Raw genomic sequence first — 22,374 nt, forward strand, 5'->3', positions numbered from 1 at the left:
TTGGGGAGTGCGATGCCCCCCATGCGCGTTTGCGAGGGGGGGGCCACTAGATTGCCACATACACTAGAAGGCCACACTGGGAGGAGGCCGCGACACGTAGAACGGTCTTCCGTTGCGGGCGGCGCGCGGCGGAGAACACGTGAGAACTGCAGCAGCCGAGAATGGGTAATAGTACGTCAGTAGACAATACGTCGCGCGCAATGCGGAGTGCGCGCGAATTACGAGCGATCCCGCCTGCCAACGCATACAGCCATGGTGTGTGGTGAGGTACGGTTGTGTACTAGTTCGGTTCTTGCCGGGCAGAGTTACTTTGTGCTTTGTGCCGAATGTGTGGCGAGAAAGATTCCACAAATTGCGCTGAGTTAGTGTTTCTGTATTTTTGGAAGAAAAAAGTTTCCAATTCAAAAGTCCTGTGCGTGCGCAGTGGCTACGTCGACTTTTACGTGTGCACGTGTGAGAAGTTTACCCTACCTCTTACCTTAGAGTACGTACAAATACCCCGTGACCGGCGTCAACGGCCCTAGCCTACGGTACGTACGGCGATCGCATGAGCAACTCGCAAAAACTCGGCCACGGCCACCTCGCCGTCACCATTGGTGTCGGTGGCAGCAAATGCCTCGGCGAAGCTCCGTTGCGCATCTATGTCCATGTCCGTGAACATATCCAGCTCGAGCAGTACCTTGTACAACTCGGAAGCCCAAGGGACAACACACAGCCATTTACATTCGAGCCGTAAAACGCATCCAAACAGATCGCGAGCTCGACCATCCTCCGCCATAGGCGCATCTAGGCGCTTGAGGATAGTTGCGTCCTGGCTGTACACGAGGTGGGTGGCCTCCAATGCACGCCCGCGACGCCTCTTGCCGGCGCGCAACGCTGCGGCCGCTCGCCACAGACTCCGCTCGCCCGCGCTTCGCCCGCAGGTGTACGAGCGCATCTCCTGCTTCGACGCGCCGGGCGGCGGCAAGCGCGGCACGCTGCACATCCTCTCCCGCGGCGGCGTGCACGACGACGCCTTCCTGCTTGCATTTTCAATGCCGTAGCGCCCCTCCGGACGTGGAGACGCCTACTCACCTTCCCTCAGGCACCGAGCACCTGCTGTAACTGCCCCGGGACTTGACCGCTGCCAGCTCCTCTCCCCTGCCAGTCCTGCCGGCCGTTGCCAGCCCCTCTCCCCTGCCAGTCCTGCCGGCCGCTGCCAGCCCCTCTCCCGTGTGCATCAGTGAGGGGCGGCCTGCCCACCGCACCCGCCCCAGCCCCCCCAACCCTGCCTGCTCAGCATCACCGCCTCACCTCCAGCGGAGCCGCCGCCTCACCACTGCGATCCCAGCCGCCGCCATCCCCGCCCCCGCCGCCCCCGCCACCGCTTGCACCCACCCCCTCGGCGCGCCTCCGCCACCGTGGCCTCCCGCCGCGCCTTGCGCGCCACTGGTGCCGGTGCCGTCGCATGGTCAAGATCGGCGAAACTCGTGTGACGTGTCTTCAGCATGCTCAGCTCGAGGTCCGCGTCGATGGGGAGACGTTTGCTGCCAGAAAGATGCAGGTAGGCGCGGGGCGAGGGCGGCGGCGGCGCGGGCGGCGGGGGGGGCGGCGGCGGCGGCGAGGGTGGCGGCAGTGAGGCGGCGGGCGGCGAGGGCGTGGCGGCGTGCACTGTCTGGGGCCCGACTTGCGACGGCATCGACTGCGTCATCTCGCCGACGCGCACCTCCCGGGCTCGAGGTTGGGGACTGGCTCTACTTTCCCGACATGGGGGCGTACACGTCGTGCGCCGGCTCCAACTTCAACGGGATGGAGCTGCCCGACGTCGCCTACCTGCAGGGCCACGCGCCTTCGCGGCCGCAGCCGCCCGAGACTGCCGCGGCGGACATGCTGCGCAAGCTGGCCGCCGAGGGCGTCGCGCCCTGAGCGAGCGCTCGTGGGCAGGGGAGGGGGGGGGGGGGGGTGCACAGGTGCGACAGGCGAGCTTCTGCTCAGCTGGAGCTGTTTTACTACCCAGACACGTCGAGACATTCTGTGCTCTTCTAATCCCTTTTTCGTTATGCTCGACAGCGTTGGGAAAGAAAGAAAGAAAGAAAACAGATCACACAGGGATTTTAAAGGAGTTGTGGCTCCGCTAGCCGTCGCCCACTCGGCCCACCCTTGCTTGCTTGGGGTTGGGCGTCTGCCTAATCCTACATGTCAACATGTGCATGCATCTCTCTTCGCAGTCCCTCGCGATGATTCTTCGTCCCCGCCTTTCCTGCGACCAGCGGTTTCTTCAAAAAACGCAATGCCGAACGCTACTTGTCGCCAACACGAAAAACGCCGAGATCCAGTTTCGTGCGTGTTGCCACCGAAACTTTGCCAGATGAGATTGCAGGTGCCTTTTGCCAGAAGAGATTGCAGCGGATTGCAGGTGCCTTTTGCCCTGCCTCTCGCCTCTCGCCTCGCCCCTCGCCCCGCGCGACGCAGCGCGAGATGAGAGCTGCCCCCGCGCGTGTCCTCTCGCCTCGCCACACAACCACCACTGCAGCGAGCCCGTGCCCGGCTGCACGCCGTGCTGCGACCGCCGCCGCGCGAGCCGCCGAGGATCGAGCGCCGCGAATCTGGCACAATCGGATTGCCGGTCGGAGCGCTGCTGAGCGCGCGTCCGCGGGTCGCCTTCATACCTACTGCGCCCCCGCAACCCCCAAAACAAGCCCGCGCCGTGCTCATCCCATTTTATGCTTCTGACGCTCGCGCGCCGCCGCTGCGCCCTCGCAGATCCAAAACAACGTGGGCGAGACGGGCGTGCCGCGGTTTCCTTGGTGCTGGGCCTCAAGCTGCGTGCGCTGCGAGTAGGTGCGGCCCTCTTGAGCCCCCCCTTCCTCTCGATTCCCCCCCTCAAAGACGCTCTCAAAGCAGAGAGAAGCAGCACCTGGTGGCCCGGAACACGATGTGCAGCAATTAGAGCAGGAAATTAGCGGAGATTGGCCGAGATTCAGCCGAGAATTCGTTAATTAACATAATTGACGGAACTTTGACGAAATTCGTGGAAATGCTCTGGGGCATCATTGCGCCCCACGAGTTGACTAAATTGACGAGATCACCCCGAGATTTCGTCAATTAGCATAATTAATTGCCCGTGCCGTCGTTGGCCGCCTTCTCGTGGCTCGCGGACGGTGCGCTGCCAATTCTCGTTGCTACTATCGTGGTCATCCAGGGCCTTGCCATTCTTGCTCTCGCCGTGGACCGCAAGGCCACACGTGCTCCGCCGGCCGGCCCAGTCTCGGCGCCGCCCTCGCCACCGGAGCCTGACGCCGGCGGGACGTCCTATTCTGTCAGCACGAATATCGACCTCGGCGACATCGCATCCACACTCGGAGGCGCGGAAGGGTCGATTCAAACGCGGCTGGAAGCGTTGGACGAGAACAAGGACAACAAGATTAACTCTGCGGAGCTGATCCAGCTCATGAACCAGCTGAGGATGGAGGAAAAGGAGAAGGAGAAGGCCAGGAAGCGCGGTGATTGGTACAAGAAGGCGCTCGTCTTGTCGCTGCTCTTCACTGTGGTGCTCTTTGGCTCAACCTTCGCCTCCTCGCTGACCGCGGTCTTCGTCGCAAAGGACACCCGTGTCGGAGCCGACAATACGCTCGTCTCGTCGGACACGGGCGAGGTGCTCAAGACGGGCAGCGCCCTTTTCGACACCATGCCCTACGTCGCACCTCCGTATCGTGCGGAACGGGATGCCAAACCATGCCGTGTGCGAAGCGGAATGCCGCCAACTTCCCTTGTGCATTGGCATCGGACACCATACCACTTGGGGTGGCGGCCAATGCATTCTTTACACGGCAAGCACTCAAGATGCGGAAGCGGTGTTCGCGGCAAAAGGTGGCAGTCCGTGGCTGGTTAGCACCTCCAAACCTGGCAACAAACCTTTCTGCACTAGCTCTTGCGCCATCGGCCAAGCCTATGGAGACGCCAACACCAATTGCTACCGCAGAATGGCGGGAGAAACGGTCTCATATGTGGACCGCCACTACGACATCGAGCGTACGTACGAGTTTGGCCACAGCCACAGTGCCAACGCTTTGGTCGAATACATCAACGGCGGCGGCAGCTTCTCGATCGACTCCGACCTGCAGCTGGAGATGAATCTGGACGACTCGTACCACGACTCTTTCGTCAAGTACGTCAAAATCAATCGCGATTCGACCGACGGGCCCACTACGATCCAGGCGTCCGACAGAGCCACGTGGTTTGCCGTGGATCAACGTACAGAACAGCCACAGTTTCCTCTCAGGATGATGAGCACGTGTACTAGTAGCTCGGATGCCGGCTGCCAGTGGATCTTCGAGCCAAGTGAGACTCGGGTTGGGGCGTTCTACATCAAGGTGGCCGGCGGAACGCAGGCACACCGTTACATTTCCGGGTGGGGCGGAAACCATGCCGGACATGCTGTCGCTTTGCACCCTTGCCCCAAAGAAAACAATCACCCCAACTGCCAATGGATTCTCGAGTCAAGTAGCACGCGGCCAGGGATGTACTACATCAGGTCGTCCGACAAGGCCTTGTACATTCACGCGAGCGGCGGCACCTCTGCCGGAAAGTATCTCACGATGCACTCTTGCCCCAAAGAAAACAATCACGCCAACTGCCAATGGAAGCTCAAGGTTCCCCGCGCGTCGATGGCGACACTAAAGACGTTCTACTTCGACGAAACTCAGAAATGCGACTGGCTAAAGCTTGAGCTCACGCCGGGCAACAAACTCAAGTGCACCATGTCCAGTAGTTGCTCCCAGTCTAAGTGCCAGGGACTCTCGGCGGAAGGCGACGAAGCGATTGTAACCCAGCTGCGCTTCCGTCCGCGTCAAGGGTCGGCACCAAGTGCAGCTTCTCCGTTTGGTTTCTCGGGTTGGCAGCGCAACAGGTTCACCTTCTCCGCTTCAAAATACTCCGTCATGGCGCACGCTGGGCCAAACGACTGCTTTGCAGAATTTCGTACCGGGATCGAGCCTGACGACCCTCTCGAACACGACAAATTGCCTCTGGAGCACGACCACTGGCAGCACTGCGAGTTCAACGACAACTCGCAATTCGTAGCAAATTGGCTCAATCCTTGGGTGGGTGGATGGGCGCATGCTGAAACCTTTAGCAGTCTCATTCTTCGCGATCTCGAAACAGGGGTTGTCCAACAGTTGCCAGGCAGCTACACCAAGAATAGCAAGCCATGGATCGAAGCCAAACTACTGCGGGGACGGCAGTACGCAATGGAAAACACTGGGACAGATGGCGTAGGATTTACAGAGCTCCGGGCTGCAAGTTCTAACAATTTTAACAGCAAGTTTGGGTACCACGGTATCTCTGGGGGAAGCTGCCCTGATGGCGGCTTCTGGCTTGATAAGGACTGCCCTAAGTATCTCTTGTTGGGGCCCCGCCTCTTAAAGAATTTGGGGGGCACAGCCAGTTGTATCCCAAACTGCAACGCCTGCGAAGGGGATTGCGATTCCCACAGCGACTGTGCTGGTGAATTGCTGTGCTTCCAACGCGATTCTTCTTCCCAACTGGTGCCAGGGTGCTCTGCTGGCGGGGCGGGAGACATAAACACGCATGACTATTGCTACGACCCACAAGCCTGCGTTTACGGAAGGAAGTGCCAGAGCCAGATGTTCATTCAACAGAAGTAAGTTACCGTGGGGCTCTTCCAAACAGTTTAAGACGATAAGGAAGGACCCTGGGCCGAACGACAATCGGTGAAAGTCCGGCACAAGCGCAGGTAAACGAGTGCGCGGCCCAGGCTACTGGAACATGTGCATGCACATGTGCATGCACATGCAAGACGATACGAGAGCAGCGAGAATTGTCTGACGAGGTAAGCGGTGTAAAGCAGCGCAGTACGAGCACCACATGGCGGCGCGACGGAAAACGAATGGGACTCCTCTCTCTAACCCGCAGCTATAGCCCTTCACAGGCGTAAGTCCACGGCGCCAGAACTCAGTGGCAAAAACACCCACTGGCGACCCACCGTGGCAGCGGCGCGGTGTATCTTGCACGGGACGTATGCGAGCTGCGTGTCCGCCTAACTTTAAAGGCACAGGTCTCGCCACACTACCGTGATTGTATGCATGTGTCGGGAGATGTAATTGATGTGTTATGGGTTTAATTAATTATAAATGTAAAAAGTAAGAAATGACATGCAGTGATGCAGAAAGAGACACATGTGCGCCTGTTCCCTGTTGATACCCCACCTCTCGCACACCCTCAGCTTGGCCGCGCCCACGCACGAACCACGTACCGAGATGCGAGGGTCGCCCCCGCTTGCCCCACCACTTTGTGTGTGTGGAGACGTTTACCTTACCTTACCTTACCTAGCCACGTACCTCGCGGTCTTCACCGCGCCGCCCGTGAGGAAGCCCTTGACGGTCTGCAGCTTTCTTGAGCGCTCGACACGAGCAGGGCCAGACACTTTCTCCATCGACCGCGCTCACAGCTCAAAGACAAAGTACAGGAGCCGCGACACGCTCACAGCTCAGAGTACACCGCGCAGTGGTGAATCGGGACTGCTCTTCTGTCCTTTTGATCTCCGAGTAGAGGGTTTTGGCGGCTACGGCGACGTGGAGGGAGGCGACGGCGAGGGCGAGGCGGACGGCGGCGGCGGCGAGGGCGAGGCGGACGGCGGCGGCGGCGACGGCGAGGCGGAAGGAGGTGGCGGCTACGGCGAGGCGGAGGGAGGCGGCGGCGACGGCGAGGCGGAGGGAGGCGGCGGCGACGGCGAGGCGGAGGGAGGCGGCGGCGACGGAGAGGCGGTGGGCGGCGGCGGCGACGGTGAGGCGGTGGGCGGCGGCGAAGGCGGGGGCGGGATCGGCGGGGGCGGGATCGGCGGAGGCGGGCTGGGCGGCGGCGGTGAGGATGGCGGCGGCGAGGGGGGTGGTGGGGACGGCGCGGGCGGCGGCGACAGCGGCGAGTCGGCGGGGTCGCGCGAGATGTCGCACGACCAGCCGGTGGCCCGACTCGTACATGCGCGAGCGGCTGCCGTCGTTGACGGCGAACAGCTCGAGGTGCAGCAGCACCCAGCCGAGCGCGACGGCGCTGCTGCCATCGACGAGGCGGGCGACGGCCATCTGAAGCTGCGTGCTGGAAGAGAGGAGGTACTGGTTACCCACCTGGCTCGCGATGATCTCCCCCGGCGTTGGAGAAGAAGTTATGGGGGTCGCAACCACCAAGCTGCCGCAGCCAGTCGTCGTCCGTCTCGGCGGAAGCATAGATGGCAGAGTAGAGAGGGCTCATCCAAGAGTCAGGGAGGATGACGCAGTAGAACTGATGCACGGTGAGCAGGAGGTCGCCCCTGACGGAGCGGGTAGAAAGCGGGCAATGCAGTATGAAGGCATCCTCGGAGCCGTCACCCACGTTCAGCTGGAACACGTCGTCGCTGCTGTGGTCGCTCGTGCTGCAGCGGAAGGCGTTGCGGACGTTCATCGTGATGAACGGCGCCTGGAACAGCATGCCCTCTGAGCGAAGTCGGTGCGGAGGTCCGTCATAGAACGCGCGCGTGAGGTCCACCGTCAGGTCGCTCAGCCAATTCGCATCTCCGACGAAAACGCGATGCGCCTCGAAGAGCTTGGCGCGCGGCGCAGAGTCAACAAACGCGCGGCTCGGATTGCCATCGACGAGCAGCAGCAGCCAGCCACGCAAGCAGTGAGAGAGCACCACTGCTCTGCCGTGCGGCGCGAGGCGGTGCGGCGTGATGCGGCGGCTGCCGAGCGCGCCGCCGCCGCCGCCAGTCGGGCGGCAGCACCGCCTAAATGGTCACACAGCCGCAGCCGCCGCCGCCGCCGCCGCAGCCGGCGCAATCTTTGAGTGCGAGTGTCGACAGCCAGCGACACGAGCTCTGGCGGCGGCAGCTTGAGGCGACCGCCGCGGTGCTGCGAGCGCAGAGGCGCCTGCGCACAGAAGGCAGGAACGAGACGGGAGGGAGGGGCGCGGCGGCGACGGCCTCGTGCACGGCCGAGCCTTCGCAGGCCACCGCACCACCCACGGGACTAAACCCACACTGGATTCGACCACTCTGGAGGTATGGTAGGCCGCGCGGTCCTACAGGCTCGCTCGCTCCCTGTCGGAATCGGGAGGGAGGCATCGGGAGGAGGGCCCCCTTGAGCTTCGGCCATTTCGTCCGGTTGCGCGCCGGCGCGGCGGTGCGGCTGCGCTCGTGCATGGACGCATGGAGGGTGTTGCTTCACGTTGCGCGCTCGGTGGAGGCGACACGCGGCGCAGGCAGGACGGTGCGCGGCGTCCCACCGCACCCCCCTCGCCGTCTCCCAAACAATCGGCCCAGCCCCACCACCACTAGCACTACCCCCGCGCACACACACCCTCCTGCGCGAATCTCGACACTCGCGCGCACCGGTCTCGCCCAGGCTCGCGCTGTTGATCGACAGACGCTCCCGTTGCAGCCTCGGCGAGCTGCGACGCACCTGGCATCTCTCTCCCCCACATAACCGAGCGTGCTCAAGAATATTGACCTGGTCAGAGAGTTGCCCCCGACGGATCGTCGTTTTTAAAAGCACCACACCGGCACCGCAGGAGGTGTGAATTGCACGAAGGAGGGTCTGCGTTTTAGTTCCCCTTAGCGGTTCGTGGTGGGCACCTACATGCCGACCGTCTCTAGCAGGCGAGGCCGGAAGGGCCTCACCTCCCCTCGTTTCCGAGCACAAGGATCGGCTCCTCGCGGTCGTCGGAGACATGAACGTGGCGCCGTCCGAGCTGGACTGCTCGACCCCTTGGCGCAAGTTCTTTCTGGACGGGGAGGACGGCAAGGGCGACTGGGAGAAGCGCGCGGTGCAGCTCGCGGTGCGCACTGCAAGCTCCTCAAGGATGGCGGCCTCGTCGATGCATGGCGCTACCACAACCCGCGCAGGAAGGAATTCACCAGCTTTCAGGACCAAGGCTGGCACTTGTCCCCTGACACAGTTATTGTTTATGGTGTTATGGCTCTCGGGGCATAGCGGGCCCATAACAGCCATAACACCCATAACATGTTATGGGCTGCTATGAGAGAGCCGTCCCGGATCCACGGTGTTATGGCCCGAGAGGCCACACCGAACTGCTCGCCGCTGGAATTTTCGCTTCGCGCGCTGCCGCGCGCGAGGTTCGGCATCGACCGCCAAATATTTTCTCTTTTGCCCTTAAGTTAAATTCAATAACATCAACCTGCCTCCTGACTGAGGCTGAGCGATGGCTTCAGATTTCTCAATCAAGACCCCCCTCCCCCTCCCCCCCCCCTTCACGCAATTTTGCTTCCCGTTTCTAACTCGTACTCTCTGCAGCTCTGCCGCTCCCCTCCGTTTTAACATGTACCTTAAGGTCTGTCTTTCCCGCAATTTAACTCACGTCCTTTTTCTCTGAGCCCTGGCCTCGATCGACACCCTCGACACCGGGCCTCGACACCTTGACACCAGGGCTCAGCTTTTTCTTTCCTTTTTTCGCTTCATGTCTCGAGGTTTCTAACAAGTGGAAGCTGGCTGCTCCCGCTTTTTAGTAGTTAAAGCTCCGTGCCAGTCGTGCGAGCGAGTAGTTGTAAAACTCTTCCTCATCCGGATGACTCATCGCGCGATCGATGGATGGATGTTGCTGCTTTCCGCGTTGATGGACCACGCCTCTCGGATATCAGAGCACAGCGAGTCGTACGTGTGCTCGTCCTCCGCCAACACAGGCAGCACATAGTTGAAGCCGGGAACCCTCTTGAAGTCGGAGACGCGCAGGTCAACCGACGAGGGCTTCTGGCTCATGAACATCCTCATCCGGTAGGCCATGGTTGGCTGGTAGTAGCTACGCGGCGCGGGGCGGGCGCTCCAAAAAGAAGAATTTACCCTACGCCGGGTTAATCGCGGCGTCCAAAAGAAAAATCCGTGACACATAACAGCTGTTATGAGGTTGTTATGCTGGCTGTCATAACAACCATTGGGATGTGTTATGAGTGTTATGAGGTGTTATGAGTTGTTATGAGGTGTTATGGTAGGGTGGGCATAACAGCCATTAACAGCGATGGAGGTGTTATGAGGTGTTATGAGGTGTTATGGGGTGTTATGAGCAGCCAGCCATAACAGCCATAACACCTGTTATGGGCTTATGGCCGCTCCCATAACCTTGTCTGGGGACAATGGCACAAGCCGGGGAAAAAATGGCACGCGCGCGTCGATCTCGTCCTCGTGCCCGAGCGGCAGGTGGCCGATGTCCGCCCAATCATATACTCAAAGATAATAGCGCACGCCGCAGGCCGCCAGAGCGACCATGTGCCGGTGGGATTGGTTGCAACTCGCGCTGCCTCCGGGCTAGTCGCGTAGAGCGTGCTTGTAACGTACGGTCCCTGTGCTCGAGGCTCGCTGGTTGTGGGTGTGGGGCTCTTACATTTTTTCAGAGGGTTCTACGGTACTTCATGCCGCCGCCTGCCCCCCATCCCCCCAAGACCAACACGCGCTGAGCTCGTGTGATCATGCACACGCTCAGTCGCGCGCGCCCACGGAAACAGGCTTCCGGAGGTGTCGGGTGAGTATGTTAGAGCACGCGCGTAGTCACGGCAGGCAGTACTCAGGCGGCGGCTGGTCCGGTTCGAGGCGGCACCAGTACACCGAGTAGTGCTCGTCGACGATCTCGTTGAGCGGAAGCATCAGGCGCGACCGCTCCAGCCCCAGCGGCGCGTCGGCCGGCGGCACCGCCCAATACGCCACCGCAGGCAACTCGGCGTGCGGCGGGGCGAGCGAGACGTCGAGTGGCGTTGCGCCGGCGGAGGCGGAGGCGAGGGTGAGGCGCCACGCGCAGGAGGGGACAGCGCCGCGGTGGAGCAGAGGCGGCTGGCCGCGGCAGCCGCCGGCGAGAGGCTCTACGGCGAGGAAGGAGCCGGCCGTCGACGCGCTCTCGAGCCGCAGCCGGCCGTCAGCTTGCCGGCGGCCGTGCCAGACCTATTTGGGGAATGCACCGAGGTCAGGGCGGGGGAGATGGTCTCGCGCCGAGCCTCGGAGCACTGCGCGAATACACGGGCTACGAATGCAGCGAGTGCAGCGGAGTACGGCCGCATGCGGCGGGAGACGTGTCCTCTCGAGCGCCAGTTGGAATGGATGAGCTCGTACTCCGCTTCTAGGCACGAGATCTGTGGAGATACGGGGAGATATGGGGAGATATGGGGGGATACTCCGCTTCTAGGGCGCCAGACGCGCGATGCGCCGCCGGCGCGGCCGCGAAGGGGCGCCAGCCTCACGCCGGAGGAGGATGCGGCGAGCACCTCGCCGGGGGCGTCGAGCGCCTGTTCACAGCTGGAGGTGTGAATAGGCGCTGTCCACAGCGAGCACCTCGCCGGGGGCGTCGAGCGCCTCCAAGAAGAAGCCGCGCTCGAGCACCGCCTGCTCGTCCGTCTCGGCCTCGTACACGGACGCCTGGGTCAAGTACACATCTCTGCACACTCACACACAGTGGGGCAAGGGCCGGGCAACCCTCGCATCTCCACCCCGACGGCATTGGACGCGCAAGGCCCAGCACGTGGGTGAACGGTGTGCGTGCGTGCGTGCGTGCGTTTGCGTGCGTGCGTGCGTGCGTGCGTGCGTGCGTGTGCGTGTTTGCGTGCGTTGGTGTCTGTCTGTCTGTCGGAGTGCTTGTGCGCGCGCCTGCTCGTCCAGCGCCGCCCCTGCCGCGGGCCGCAACCGCCTAGTCTCGGGTAATCTCGGGTAATCTTGGGCACTCTCGGGCGCCGCCCCTGTCGCGGGCCGCAGCCGCCATGTCGCCGCCATCGCCGCGTCGGTGCCGCCGCGCCGGCGGCCAGGCACGGTGGGCGGCCTCGCCTGTTCACACGCAGAGGCTGTGAAGAGGCGCCGTTCACACAGAGGCCAGGCACCCTACTTCGGCCGCGCCGCCAGGACGACGGCGCCGCCAGTGCCGTTGTGCATGACGTGGAGCTCGCCTAGTCTCGAGCGGTCTCGGCTGATCTCGGCTGATCTCGGGTAATCTCGCGCCGCTGCGCATGGCGTGGAGAGCTCGCCGAGCGGCGAGAAGGGAGGCGCCCCCTCCGCCGTGCAGCCCGGGAGCTGCTCGCACGCCGCCGCCGACGCCGCCTCGCCGAGCGTGTAGTGTGGCTCGGGCCGTCGCCGGAGGGTGTCGAGCCGCTCCTCGATCGGCGTCGCCCTCCCGACGCACCACTTTGGCGGCGACGCGGCGAAGGAGCGGAGGCCTACAAGGTGCATGCGCCAACCTCAGGGCGGGAGGACGGTGTAGTGGTGCAGTGTACTCAGAGCACCATGCGAACACACGGGGCTACGGAGACGGCGACTGCTGCGGAGTGGCGTGTCCTCTCGAGCGCTAGTTGGGATGCGAGAGTGCGCAGTCGGCGTCTAGGCGTCGGAGGCCGTCCTCTCCGACGACCCAGACCGAGGCCCACCGGCTGACAAGGCAGCCGGCAGGGGGAGGGGCGAGGCCGCCGCCGGCAGCCGCGCGAGGCGGCGCGTGGGCGACCAGCGCGCGCAGCTGCGCGCGCACCGGCGGCGGCACGCTGCGCAGGGTCGCGTTGGCGTGCATGCGCCGGTCGGCGTAGGTCAGGCCGGCGAGGACGAGCGGGCCGAGCAGCGCCGCCTGGAGCGGCGCGAAGCTCGCGCGCTCGTCCTTGAGCCTCTCCCAGGAGAGGGCCATGCTGAGCGACAGCCGGACCCGGCCGAGCGCGCCCGCATGGCCGCGCGCCGCGAGCCGCCTCGCAAAGGCGGTGCCGCGCTGCGGGTCGAAGTCGACCGCCTGGAGCGCTAGTGCGAGATCACAATCTCGCTCACGAGATGAGGCGGGGGAGGGAGGGGGAGGGAGGGAGGGAGGGAGGGAGAGAGAGAGAGAGAGAGAGAGAGAGAGAGAGAGAGAGAGAGAGAGAGAGAGAGAGAGAGAGAGAGAGAGAGAGAGAGAGAGAGAGGGGCGGGGGGGGGAGGGAGAGAGAGAGAGAGCGCGCGAGAGAGCGAGAGAGCGAGAGAGCGCGCGCGAGAGAGAGAGAGAGAGAGAGAGAGAGAGAGAGAGAGAGAGAGAGAGAGCGTGCCTCAGCGTGTGCGTCACCCCCGCGCTACCGGCGCGGCCGCCCCAGCCCATCAGCCGGCGCGAGACGCGCATCGAGTTGTGCAGCACGCAGCTCTCGGCGTGGTCGTGCGCCCAGTAGTTGTCCGCATGCCTGCTCACAGCTGGAGGTGTGAATAGACGCCGTTCACAGCCTCGTGGTCTGCGCCCTGTAGCTGTCCGCGCGCCTGCTCACAGCTGGAGGTGTGAATAGACGCCGTTCACAGCCTCGTGGTCTGCGCCCCGTAGCTGTCCGCGTGCCTGCTCACAGCTGGAGGTGTGAATAGACGCCGTTCACAGCCTCGTGGTCGTGCGCCCAGTAGCTGTCCGCGTGCCGATGCCGCACTACGTCCCCCAACCGCCTCGCCGGCATCCACACCTCGCCCGCAGTCGAGCCGCCTGTTCACAGCTGGCGGTGTGAATGGGCGCTGCTCACGGCATGCACACCTCCCGCCGCAGTCGAGCCGCCTGTTCACAGCTGGCGGTGTGGATGGGCGCTGCTCACGGCATGCACACCTCCCGCCGCAGTCGAGCCGCCTGTTCACAGCTGGCGGTGTGAATGGGCGCTGCTCACGGCGTGCACACCTCCCGCCGCAGTCGAGCCGCCTGTTCACAGCTGGCGGTGTGAATGGGCGCTGCTCACGGCATGCACACCTCCCGCCGCAGTCGAGCCGCCTGTTCACAGCTGGCGGTGTGAATGGGCGCTGCTCACGGCATGCACACCTCCCGCCGCAGTCAAGCCGCCTGTTCACAGCTGGCGGTGTGAATGGGCGCTGCTCACGGCATCCACACCTCGCCCGCAATCGAGCCGCCTGTTCACAGCTGGCGGTGTGAATGGGCGCTGCTCACGGCATGCACACCTCCCGCCGCAGTCAAGCCGCCTGTTCACAGCTGGCGGTGTGAATGGGCGCTGCTCACGGCATGCACACCTCCCGCCGCAGTCGAGCCGCCTGTTCACAGCTGGCGGTGTGAATGGGCGCTGCTCACGGCATGCACACCTCCCGCCGCAGTCGAGCCGCCTGTTCACAGCTGGCGGTGTGAATGGGCGCTGCTCACGGCATGCACACCTCCCGCCGCAGTCGAGCCGCCTGTTCACACCTGGCGGTGTGAATGGGCGCTGCTCACGGCATGCACACCTCCCGCCGCAGTCAAGCCGCCTGTTCACAGCTGGCGGTGTGAATGGGCGCTGCTCACGGCATGCACACCTCCCGCCGCAGTCGAGCCGCCTGTTCACAGCTGGCGGTGTGAATGGGCGCTGCTCACGGCATGCACACCTCCCGCCGCAGTCGAGCCGCCTGTTCACAGCTGGCGGTGTGAATGGGCGCTGCTCACGGCATGCACACCTCCCGCCGCAATCGAGCCGCCTGTTCACAGCTGGCGGTGTGAATGGGCGCTGCTCACGGCATGCACACCTCCCGCCGCAGTCGAGCCGCCTGTTCACAGCTGGCGGTGTGAATGGGCGCTGTTCACGGCATGCACACCTCCCGCCGCAATCAAGCCGCCTGTTCACAGCTGGCGGTGTGAATGGGCGCTGCTCACGGCATGCACACCTCCCGCCGCAGTCGAGCCGCCTGTTCACAGCTGGCGGTGTGAATGGGCGCTGCTCACGGCATGCACACCTCCCGCCGCAGTCGAGCCGCCTGTTCACAGCTGGCGCTGTGAATAGGCGCTGTTCACGGCATGCACACCTCCCGCCGCAGTCGAGCCGCCTGTTCACAGCTGGCGGTGTGAATGGGCGCTGCTCACGGCATGCACACCTCCCGCCGCAGTCGAGCCGCCTGTTCACAGCTGGCGGTGTGAATGGGCGCTGCTCACGGCATGCACACCTCGCGCCGCAGTCGAGCCGCCTGTTCACAGCTGGCGGTGTGAATGGGCGCTGCTCAAGGCATGCACACCTCCCGCCGCAGTCGAGCCGCCTGTTCACAGCTGGCGGTGTGAATGGGCGCTGCTCACGGCATGCACACCTCCCGCCGCAGTCGAGCCGCCTGTTCACAGCTGGCGGTGTGAATGGGCGCTGCTCACGGCATGCACACCTCCCGCCGCAGTCGAGCCGCCGTGCGCAAAAGTGTGGCCGGCGTCGAGCTCGGAGAAGAAGGCTTCGGCCGCGCCGCGAAGGAGCGGGTCGCCCGACGCCTGAGCGAGAGCGTGTCATGTGCTGAGGGGACTCGTACCGAGCGGCAACGCTGGAGGCGGGGGGCGCGGGGCTGGGGAGGGGAGGGGTTCGAGGAGGCGCCAGGCAGGGGCTTTGGGCTTGGGAGAGGACTCCAGGAGATGTCGCCTCGTACCGCCCCATCGCACCGAGCAGCATGGGCAGGTGCGCATTCGCGTGCAGCTTCTCGATCGCTCCCGCGGCGGCGGCGGCGGCGGCGGCGCGCAGCGCGTCGCGCTTCTCCGCGCTCGCCATCGGCGCCGACGCCGCGTCGTCGAGCGGCGCGGCGAGGGAGGCTGCGAGGGCGAGCGGGCGAATGAAGCACGGCCGCTCGAATCTGGCCGCGAGGCTTGCCCACGCCGGATCGCCCGAGAGAAGAGAGAGGTCCCCCAGCGCCTCCGACATGCCGCCAACCTCTTGGTTGATGAAGTCCTCCCACCGCTCACGGCCGCCCGCAGACCACATAGCGTCGACACGCCTAATCTCGAGAAATATCGAGTACTCTCGGGTACTCTCGGGTACTCTCGGGCAGACCACATCGCATCGGCACGCCCGCGAAGGTGCGACGCCAGCTGCAGCGCGACGGTCAAGGCCGCAGCGCCCGACGTTGTGCTCGGCCACAGCTGCCGGTGCGCAATCAGACCGGCAAGGAGCTTGTGCATAACGTAGTAGGGCACCCATGGCCCGGGCGGCTTGCCCGCCTGTTCACAGCTGGCGGTGTGAATAGGCGCTGTTCACAGCATGACGTAGTAGGGCACCCAAGGCCCGGGCGGCTTGCCCGCCTCCGTGAGAGCAAACTCGGCCTCGGGGAAGGCGGAGACGTAGCCTCCGGCGCCGAGCTTGGCTTGACACTCGGCGAGCCCTCGCACGACCGCGCCACAGCGGGCGAGCAGCGCCGCTCGCTCCGTCTCGTCCCCCGTCGATGCAGCGGCGGCGGAGGCGGCGTGCAAGTAATGGCCTACGAACTCGCCACGTAGGCCCGAGCCGCCGCTCTCCCAGCCGCCGTACGCCGGCGCCGCTTTGAGCGGAGGCAGGCCCGCCGTCACGCGGAAGAAGTGGAGCAGCCGGTCGACGTCGAGCGCGAGGAGCCAGGCAGTGTTGACGCGGCTGGCGTGCTCAAAGTGGGAGCCCGGGAGCAGACGCACGTCGTGGAGTGACACGCTGCGAAGCGCCAGCCGCGCCTCCCCTCTCTTGTCGCCTCCGCCGCCGCCACCGCCGCCGCCGCCGCCGCCGCCGCCGCCGGCGATGCTGCCCACACTTTGGCTGAAGGAGGTTGAGGTGGCGGCACGAACCGGCCTGCGCTGCACCTTGGCCTTGCCGCCGTACGGGAAGTACATCGGGCCCGCGTAGCTCGAGCACTCCATGGCCGACTCCTCGACCCGCGGCACGGTCGCCTAGGCGAGTAGCAGGGTGTCACAGCAGCCTTTCACGCGCAGGAGGGTTGTCGCTTTGTGCCATGCGCACGTGTGGCGCAGCGACTGCGAACGTGGCCGCGAAGAGTTCGGCGGTGCGTCCGACGCGCTGGCTCGCCTCGAAGGCGGAAGGGAAGTGTCGCGCGTGCCGCTTCCACTCCGAGTTCCACGCAGCCGTCATGTTCCGCCGGTTGCCAGCTGAAGAGTGCAGCGCGAGCAGGTACGAGTGAGACCAGTCACTGAACCAGTAAATGCGAAGGACGGTACAGATGAGGACTGCGACAGCGATGAGGACCGCTGGAGAGCTCGGGTTCAGGCGCGAGCGGCGCTTCCCTGAGGCTCTTGCCTGGGAGTTGGTTCGCGGGCTGCTCATCGACCTGTACCGTCACAGCCTCAGGCGCGCCGGTTTCTTTTTTCTCTATTGTTTCTTTTTAGAGAGGCAGAGCCAGTGAACTCCGCAACTCGTCCACGTCGACAGACCTCTTGAAGTGATGCATATCCGTCTCAGCAAGGTCGGCTGCGCCCAAGCGAGCGAATGCCTTCGCGCGCCGGAGGACGGCCCTCACCGTCATCTCCTTGTCACCCGCACGACCCTTCATGCTAGAGACGTACATGACATTTCAAGCTTGAGCCTGGATGTCTCAGCCAGTAGAGCTGTGCAGCACTTCTTTTGGAGCTTTTAGCTGAGCATTTAGCATCTCCTAGGACGCTTCGACCACCGCCCGGCACCGCCCCTCGGAGGCCGGCTAGATGCTCGCCGAGGGCCCAAAACCGGCCACTCAAAGCTCCAAAACGTACCTGAGAATCTGCTCCAGACTTCTACCACATCACCACAGGACCCATCCCAGTAAAATAACTTGATTTGGGGCAATGCCGTCTGTGGAAAAAGAAACTGTGACCTCCGGACACTATAGCCCACCAGCCTAGTCGAGGTTATATCTTTAGAAAACACAGTCCGACTTCCCCGGTCGCCTAGCCTCTGCGCTGTCTGGCGAACGCCTGTAGAGGGTGTGGATGCTGAGTTGACGGAAATCGGAGGACGCGACCCACTTCGCCACAGACCGCGGTCCCGCGCCTCGCCACTATGACGGCGGCACGGCCGCAGCTCGTGTGCGTGCCGCCGTCTTTGTCCGGAGTGAATACCACAACGCGCTCGTCGGTGACGGTGTCCTCCAACCTGCGCCGCGCTCGGCGAACCTCGACAGCGCTTTCGGTGGCATGCAGCTCTTTGCGACAGAAGCCTGGAGAGCAGCTCCTCTGCTGCTCACACGCTCTGCGCAGTTGGCACAGCCTACTGTGCGGCTGCCACAGCTGTGACAGCGATGGGCTCGCCCTCACTGGCCCTCAGTCACTTGTGCTGCGGCTTGTGTGCGCGACACTGCTCGGCGACTGCCGGCACACTGTGAGACCATGGGTGTGAGGTCAAACCACGCTCTACCAGCGCTTGGTCACATTGGCCCCGAGGTCAGATCCATCTACTCTGTTGATGACAAGACTTGTCTACCGGCTGGAGCCGAGCAGGAGGGCCCGGCGCACAACCCCCTGGTCAACTCACCCTCCACACCCCGTATGCCATGCGCGCGGACCACGCTTGCGTGGATACGTGGCTCTGAAGCAGGCTGACCCGTGCGGCGTGGCCGTGGGACCCGCGCGGCACGGGGAAGCTTCACGGGTCTGTCACGGGTCGAATCGTCAAATATTGAGCAGCGGAGGTGTGCCGAGGGGGGCCGGGAAGCGGTAAGCCCGTCGTCGCCCGGCGCTCTTGCAGCACTACATGACGATGGCGCCCTCTTTTCCGCAGCCTCCGCAAGGCGCGCGATATGTACACACTAGACAATCATTAGAACAAAGAAAAGAGGAGACGTGGCGGGTGCACACTTCCTACACAAACATATGATGATCACCCCACAGTATTATATTTGTTTCTGATCGATCCGTCCAGACGTCAACCCAGGTTATACGCCCTGGCCAAAGCAATTTTAGGTTTCGTGGCTGATGGCGGCTTGGATGGCTAGCCAACCCGCCTGGAGCGACGTGAACGCCGTTTGGCCCCCCGCTGACGGCGCGAGGTGGAGGGTGCACAGCCGGAGGTGCGGCCGAGGTGCAGTCTCGCCTGCGCAGGACAGGAGAGAAGGGACCGAAAGCGATAAGCTACAGCCTGTTCGCTGTCCAAACCAAGACGCACCACACAGAGCCGTACACACCCCATAAATATGGTCGTTGGCTCTCCTTTCTTTACCATACTAGTACATCATCTTACAGCCTGCTGCGTCTACCTCCCACATCTTTGGTGTGTGTTTGTGCGGGGCGGACCGGCACACCCCAATTAATCGAGCTTGGCGTGAGCTGAGGCTGCCGGGACACGCCGATCGAGCCGAGAGCGGGTGATGCCAAGAGAGGAGAAGAGGTCCTCACGAGAGGTCCTCACCAGACAGAGGTCCTCAGCCTACGTAAGAGGTCCTCACCGAGAGGTCCTCACGCAAGGAGCGAGAGCGGCCTCCCCGCTCCAAGGAAAGAAAGTCGACAGACACACAGACGCGATGGCAGGCCAGGGGCGGCACTCCGTCCGACGAACTGCCATCCCAAGCAGGCGGCAAGATGGGTTGATGCAAGTCGCAAAGAGATTCATGTGTAAGTTTGGCAACTAGTAAGTGTGTAGTTAGTGCTGGGAAGCCACGACAAACTGCCATCCCAAGTATGGCCGCAAGATGGGTTATACGAGACTTATCTCAATATGTGTAAGTTTGTGCTACCATGTGTGCGTGCAGCGCCACAACCGTTGTTGTGGTCTCGCCCCCCTTGTTATTATGTACGCACAACAAGTTCTCTCCAAGCGGCACTCCAAGCGGCAGCGGCACGAGGACGAGTCGAGCTGGTCGAGCGGTCGTTCGTGGTCGAGGTCGTGGTTGTAATTCTAAAGCTGCTGACTGCGTATACGTCGGCGTCCATGGAACGTCCACTCTGATGCGGGCTTGATTTCCACTCTATACGAGGTCACTCTATAACGGGGCACGGGGTCTACACTCTATGCACCGTTGCGCCTATGCAGCGCGGCTCTTGAGTATCCGGTGCCAGCGTCGCTAATATATGGACAACAGTATTCGAGGAGCGCTGACTCGCACGGTGATCAACCGCAGCGCCGCGTCACTTGCAGAGCTCGACCAGCTGAGTGACCATCGAGGCGAAGGCAGGGTAGCCGTCCAAAAGCTGCATGACGGAGGGCGGCGAGGGAACGGGAGGCGGCGGCTGGTCGGTGCAAGGAATGCCATAATGGTCGCAGGTGTCGAGGCAATGGGCTTTGTACGTGCACCACCCCTGGCCCGAGAGGTCGCACCCGCACGCCGGGTGCGCGCACACAGGGCAGGAGGACGGAAGGGGGGGAGGCTCGGGATATGGCTCCGAGACAATGCTCTCCGCGCCCGTGTCCTTGGTGGTGGCTCCGTTGAAGGCGCGGACCACATCGTCGAGGGATGGGATCCCTGGCGTCATGTCGCCCTCGGCGAGGGCTGCCTTGTCGTCGAGGACCACGTCGTCGAGACGGCGCGTGGTCGGCAGCGCCGAGACGGCGGCAAAGAAGAGGAAGATGAGGAGGACCGCCGTGGACCTGAGGGTGGCCGGGAGCGTGGTGGTGAGTGATCGCGCCGTGCGGCCAGAATCGCGAGGAGCAGGTGCGCACCGCATACGAGTCGGTGGTGGTTGTCGGGGAGCGCTGCGACGCGAGAGCCTTGCTCCACGACAAGACTCTCCTGTCACGCACGCGTCCTCTCCTTGATCCACCACGTATGAATTCTCTTTCCGAGTACCTAAATGCACAAACGAGAAAACGAAAGAAACAGAACTCGATTTTTACTAAGTGGCCACTCTCCCACGGCGTGTTTGGAGAGAAAGATTGTGTGTATCGCGCGCGCCATGATCCAAAAGCGACGAATTCTTTTTCCGAGTCCCGGATGTGAACCATCTGATCGCCTAGGTTATGAACAATCTGATCTCGCACGCAAAACACGCGATCAACCCGAACGCACCATCCATCCTATCAGTGAACTTTAACTCTCAGCCTGCTGCGTCTACCTCCCACATCCTTTATTTGGTGTGTGTGTGCGCGGGGCGGCGCGCATTCGACCGATGAGACAGCACACCCCAATTAAAATCTAACTTTGGCGTGAGCTTAGGCTGCAGGAACTCGGTCGCCGATCGAGCCGAGCGGGTGATGCCAAGAGAGAGGGGAGAAGAGGTCCTCACGAGAGGTCCTCACGGGACAGAGGTCCTCAGCGCACGCGAGAGGTCCTCACCGAGAGGTCCTCACGGCAGGAGCGAGAGTCAGCCTCCCCGCTCCAAAGGAAAAAGAAGTCGACAGACACACAGACGCGATGGCAGGCCAGCTTTTGCCTGGGAGCTCGCATGGGAGGCGGCCGGGGGCGGCACTCCGACTAACTGCCATCGTCCCAAGTAAGTAGGCGGCAAGATTGGGTTAACGCAAGTCGCAAAGAGATTTATGTGAAAGTTTGGCAACTACGTAAGTGTGTAGTGCAACGAAAGCGCATCACGTCGTCGGGTAGCTACGCTGTCTAGTTTTTCGGGGCTAAAATTCTTTATTTCCCGAGTTGTGGTGGGCGGGCGCGTGGCGGTGGGCTAACTCGACAGGCCGCTGCGCGGCGCCCTATCTCGCCACCACTGACGATCGGTGGGAGGTGCCTGGCCTGCGCCAGGCATACGTCGCGCATGGCATGTGCGGCGGGCTCTGCCAAGGACGGGGCTGCTGCGAGGCGCGGGTCTAGGGTACCATACTTGACCCCCCGTGTGTGAGTGAGTGTGTGTCACACACACACACACACACACACACACACACACACACACACACACACACGCACCGCTGTTATTTCTTTTTGAGCTTAGCCTTCGATGTTATGAAAACAAACGCAAGGCGGACATGGCACATCGCTCTCCCTCTCGGGCTCACAGACATCCCGCACACCCGCCGCACACCCGGAGCAGGCGGACATCGCTGCCAGGGAGGGGGGCGCGCATCTCTGCACGCCCCACCCCCCCCCTAGCATGTGGTGAAGCCTCTGGGGGGGTCGGGACCCCCCCCCTAGCATGTGGGGAAGCCTCTGGGGGGATCGGGACCCCCCCCCTAGCATGTGGGGAAGCCTCTGGGGGGATCGGGACCCCCCCCCTAGCATGTGGTGGGCACCCCCCAGCAGTTCGTGGGCTAGGAATAGCCGCCAGAGAGCCGATTTTGCCCCCAAAGTTGTGAAATCGTGGCTGAAAGTCCAATATCTGGGAGAAACTGGCCAGCAAGGCTCATGTAGCTCCAGAGGATGATTTCCCCCTCAAAAATGCTGCGAAATGAGGTGTAAAATCAAGGGCCCGGAGGGTCTCTGACCACGAGTCTCTGGGGGGTCCTCGGCCATGACCCCCCCCTAGCATGTGGTGAAGGTGCTGCGGGGGGTCCGACCCCCCCCCTAGCATGTGGTGAAGCCTCTGGGGGGGGTCGGACCCCCCGCAGCACCTTCACCACATGCTAGGGGGGGGTCATGGCCGAGGACCCCCCAGAGACTCGTGGTCAGAGACCCTCCGGGCCCTTGATTTTACACCTCATTTCGCAGCATTTTTGAGGGGGAAATCATCCTCTGGAGCTACATGAGCCTTGCTGGCCAGTTTCTCCCAGATATTGGACTTTCAGCCACGATTTCACAACTTTGGGGGCAAAATCGGCTCTCTGGCGGCTATTCCTAGCCCACGAACTGCTGGGGGGTGCCTACCACATGCTAGGGGGGGGGTCCCGAT

General features: G+C 63.1%; 1 protein-coding gene across 1 annotated transcript; it reads right to left on the reverse strand.

The window, feature by feature from the left end:
- Positions 1-9,557: 9,557 nt before the first annotated feature.
- On the reverse strand, positions 9,558-17,201 carry EMIHUDRAFT_97291 (hypothetical protein; the record flags this gene model as incomplete). The annotated part of the gene is made up of 36 exons (XM_005757773.1): positions 9,558-9,783; positions 10,576-10,913; positions 11,234-11,254; positions 11,301-11,384; positions 11,772-11,786; positions 12,139-12,172; positions 12,380-12,685; positions 13,150-13,214; positions 13,386-13,425; positions 13,474-13,494; positions 13,543-13,563; positions 13,612-13,632; positions 13,681-13,701; positions 13,750-13,770; positions 13,887-13,907; positions 13,956-13,976; positions 14,025-14,045; positions 14,094-14,114; positions 14,163-14,183; positions 14,232-14,252; positions 14,301-14,321; positions 14,370-14,390; positions 14,439-14,459; positions 14,508-14,528; positions 14,577-14,597; positions 14,646-14,666; positions 14,715-14,735; positions 14,784-14,804; positions 14,853-14,873; positions 14,922-14,942; positions 14,991-15,011; positions 15,312-15,653; positions 15,710-15,876; positions 15,934-16,569; positions 16,640-16,933; positions 17,154-17,201. 36 exons carry the CDS (start codon positions 17,199-17,201, stop codon positions 9,558-9,560), a joined length of 3,078 nt encoding a protein of 1,025 aa, XP_005757830.1.
- Positions 17,202-22,374: the final 5,173 nt, after the last annotated feature.

Source organism: Emiliania huxleyi (genome assembly GCF_000372725.1).
Source record: "Emiliania huxleyi CCMP1516 unplaced genomic scaffold EMIHUscaffold_9, whole genome shotgun sequence".
Lineage (NCBI taxonomy): Eukaryota > Haptophyta > Isochrysidales > Noelaerhabdaceae > Emiliania > Emiliania huxleyi.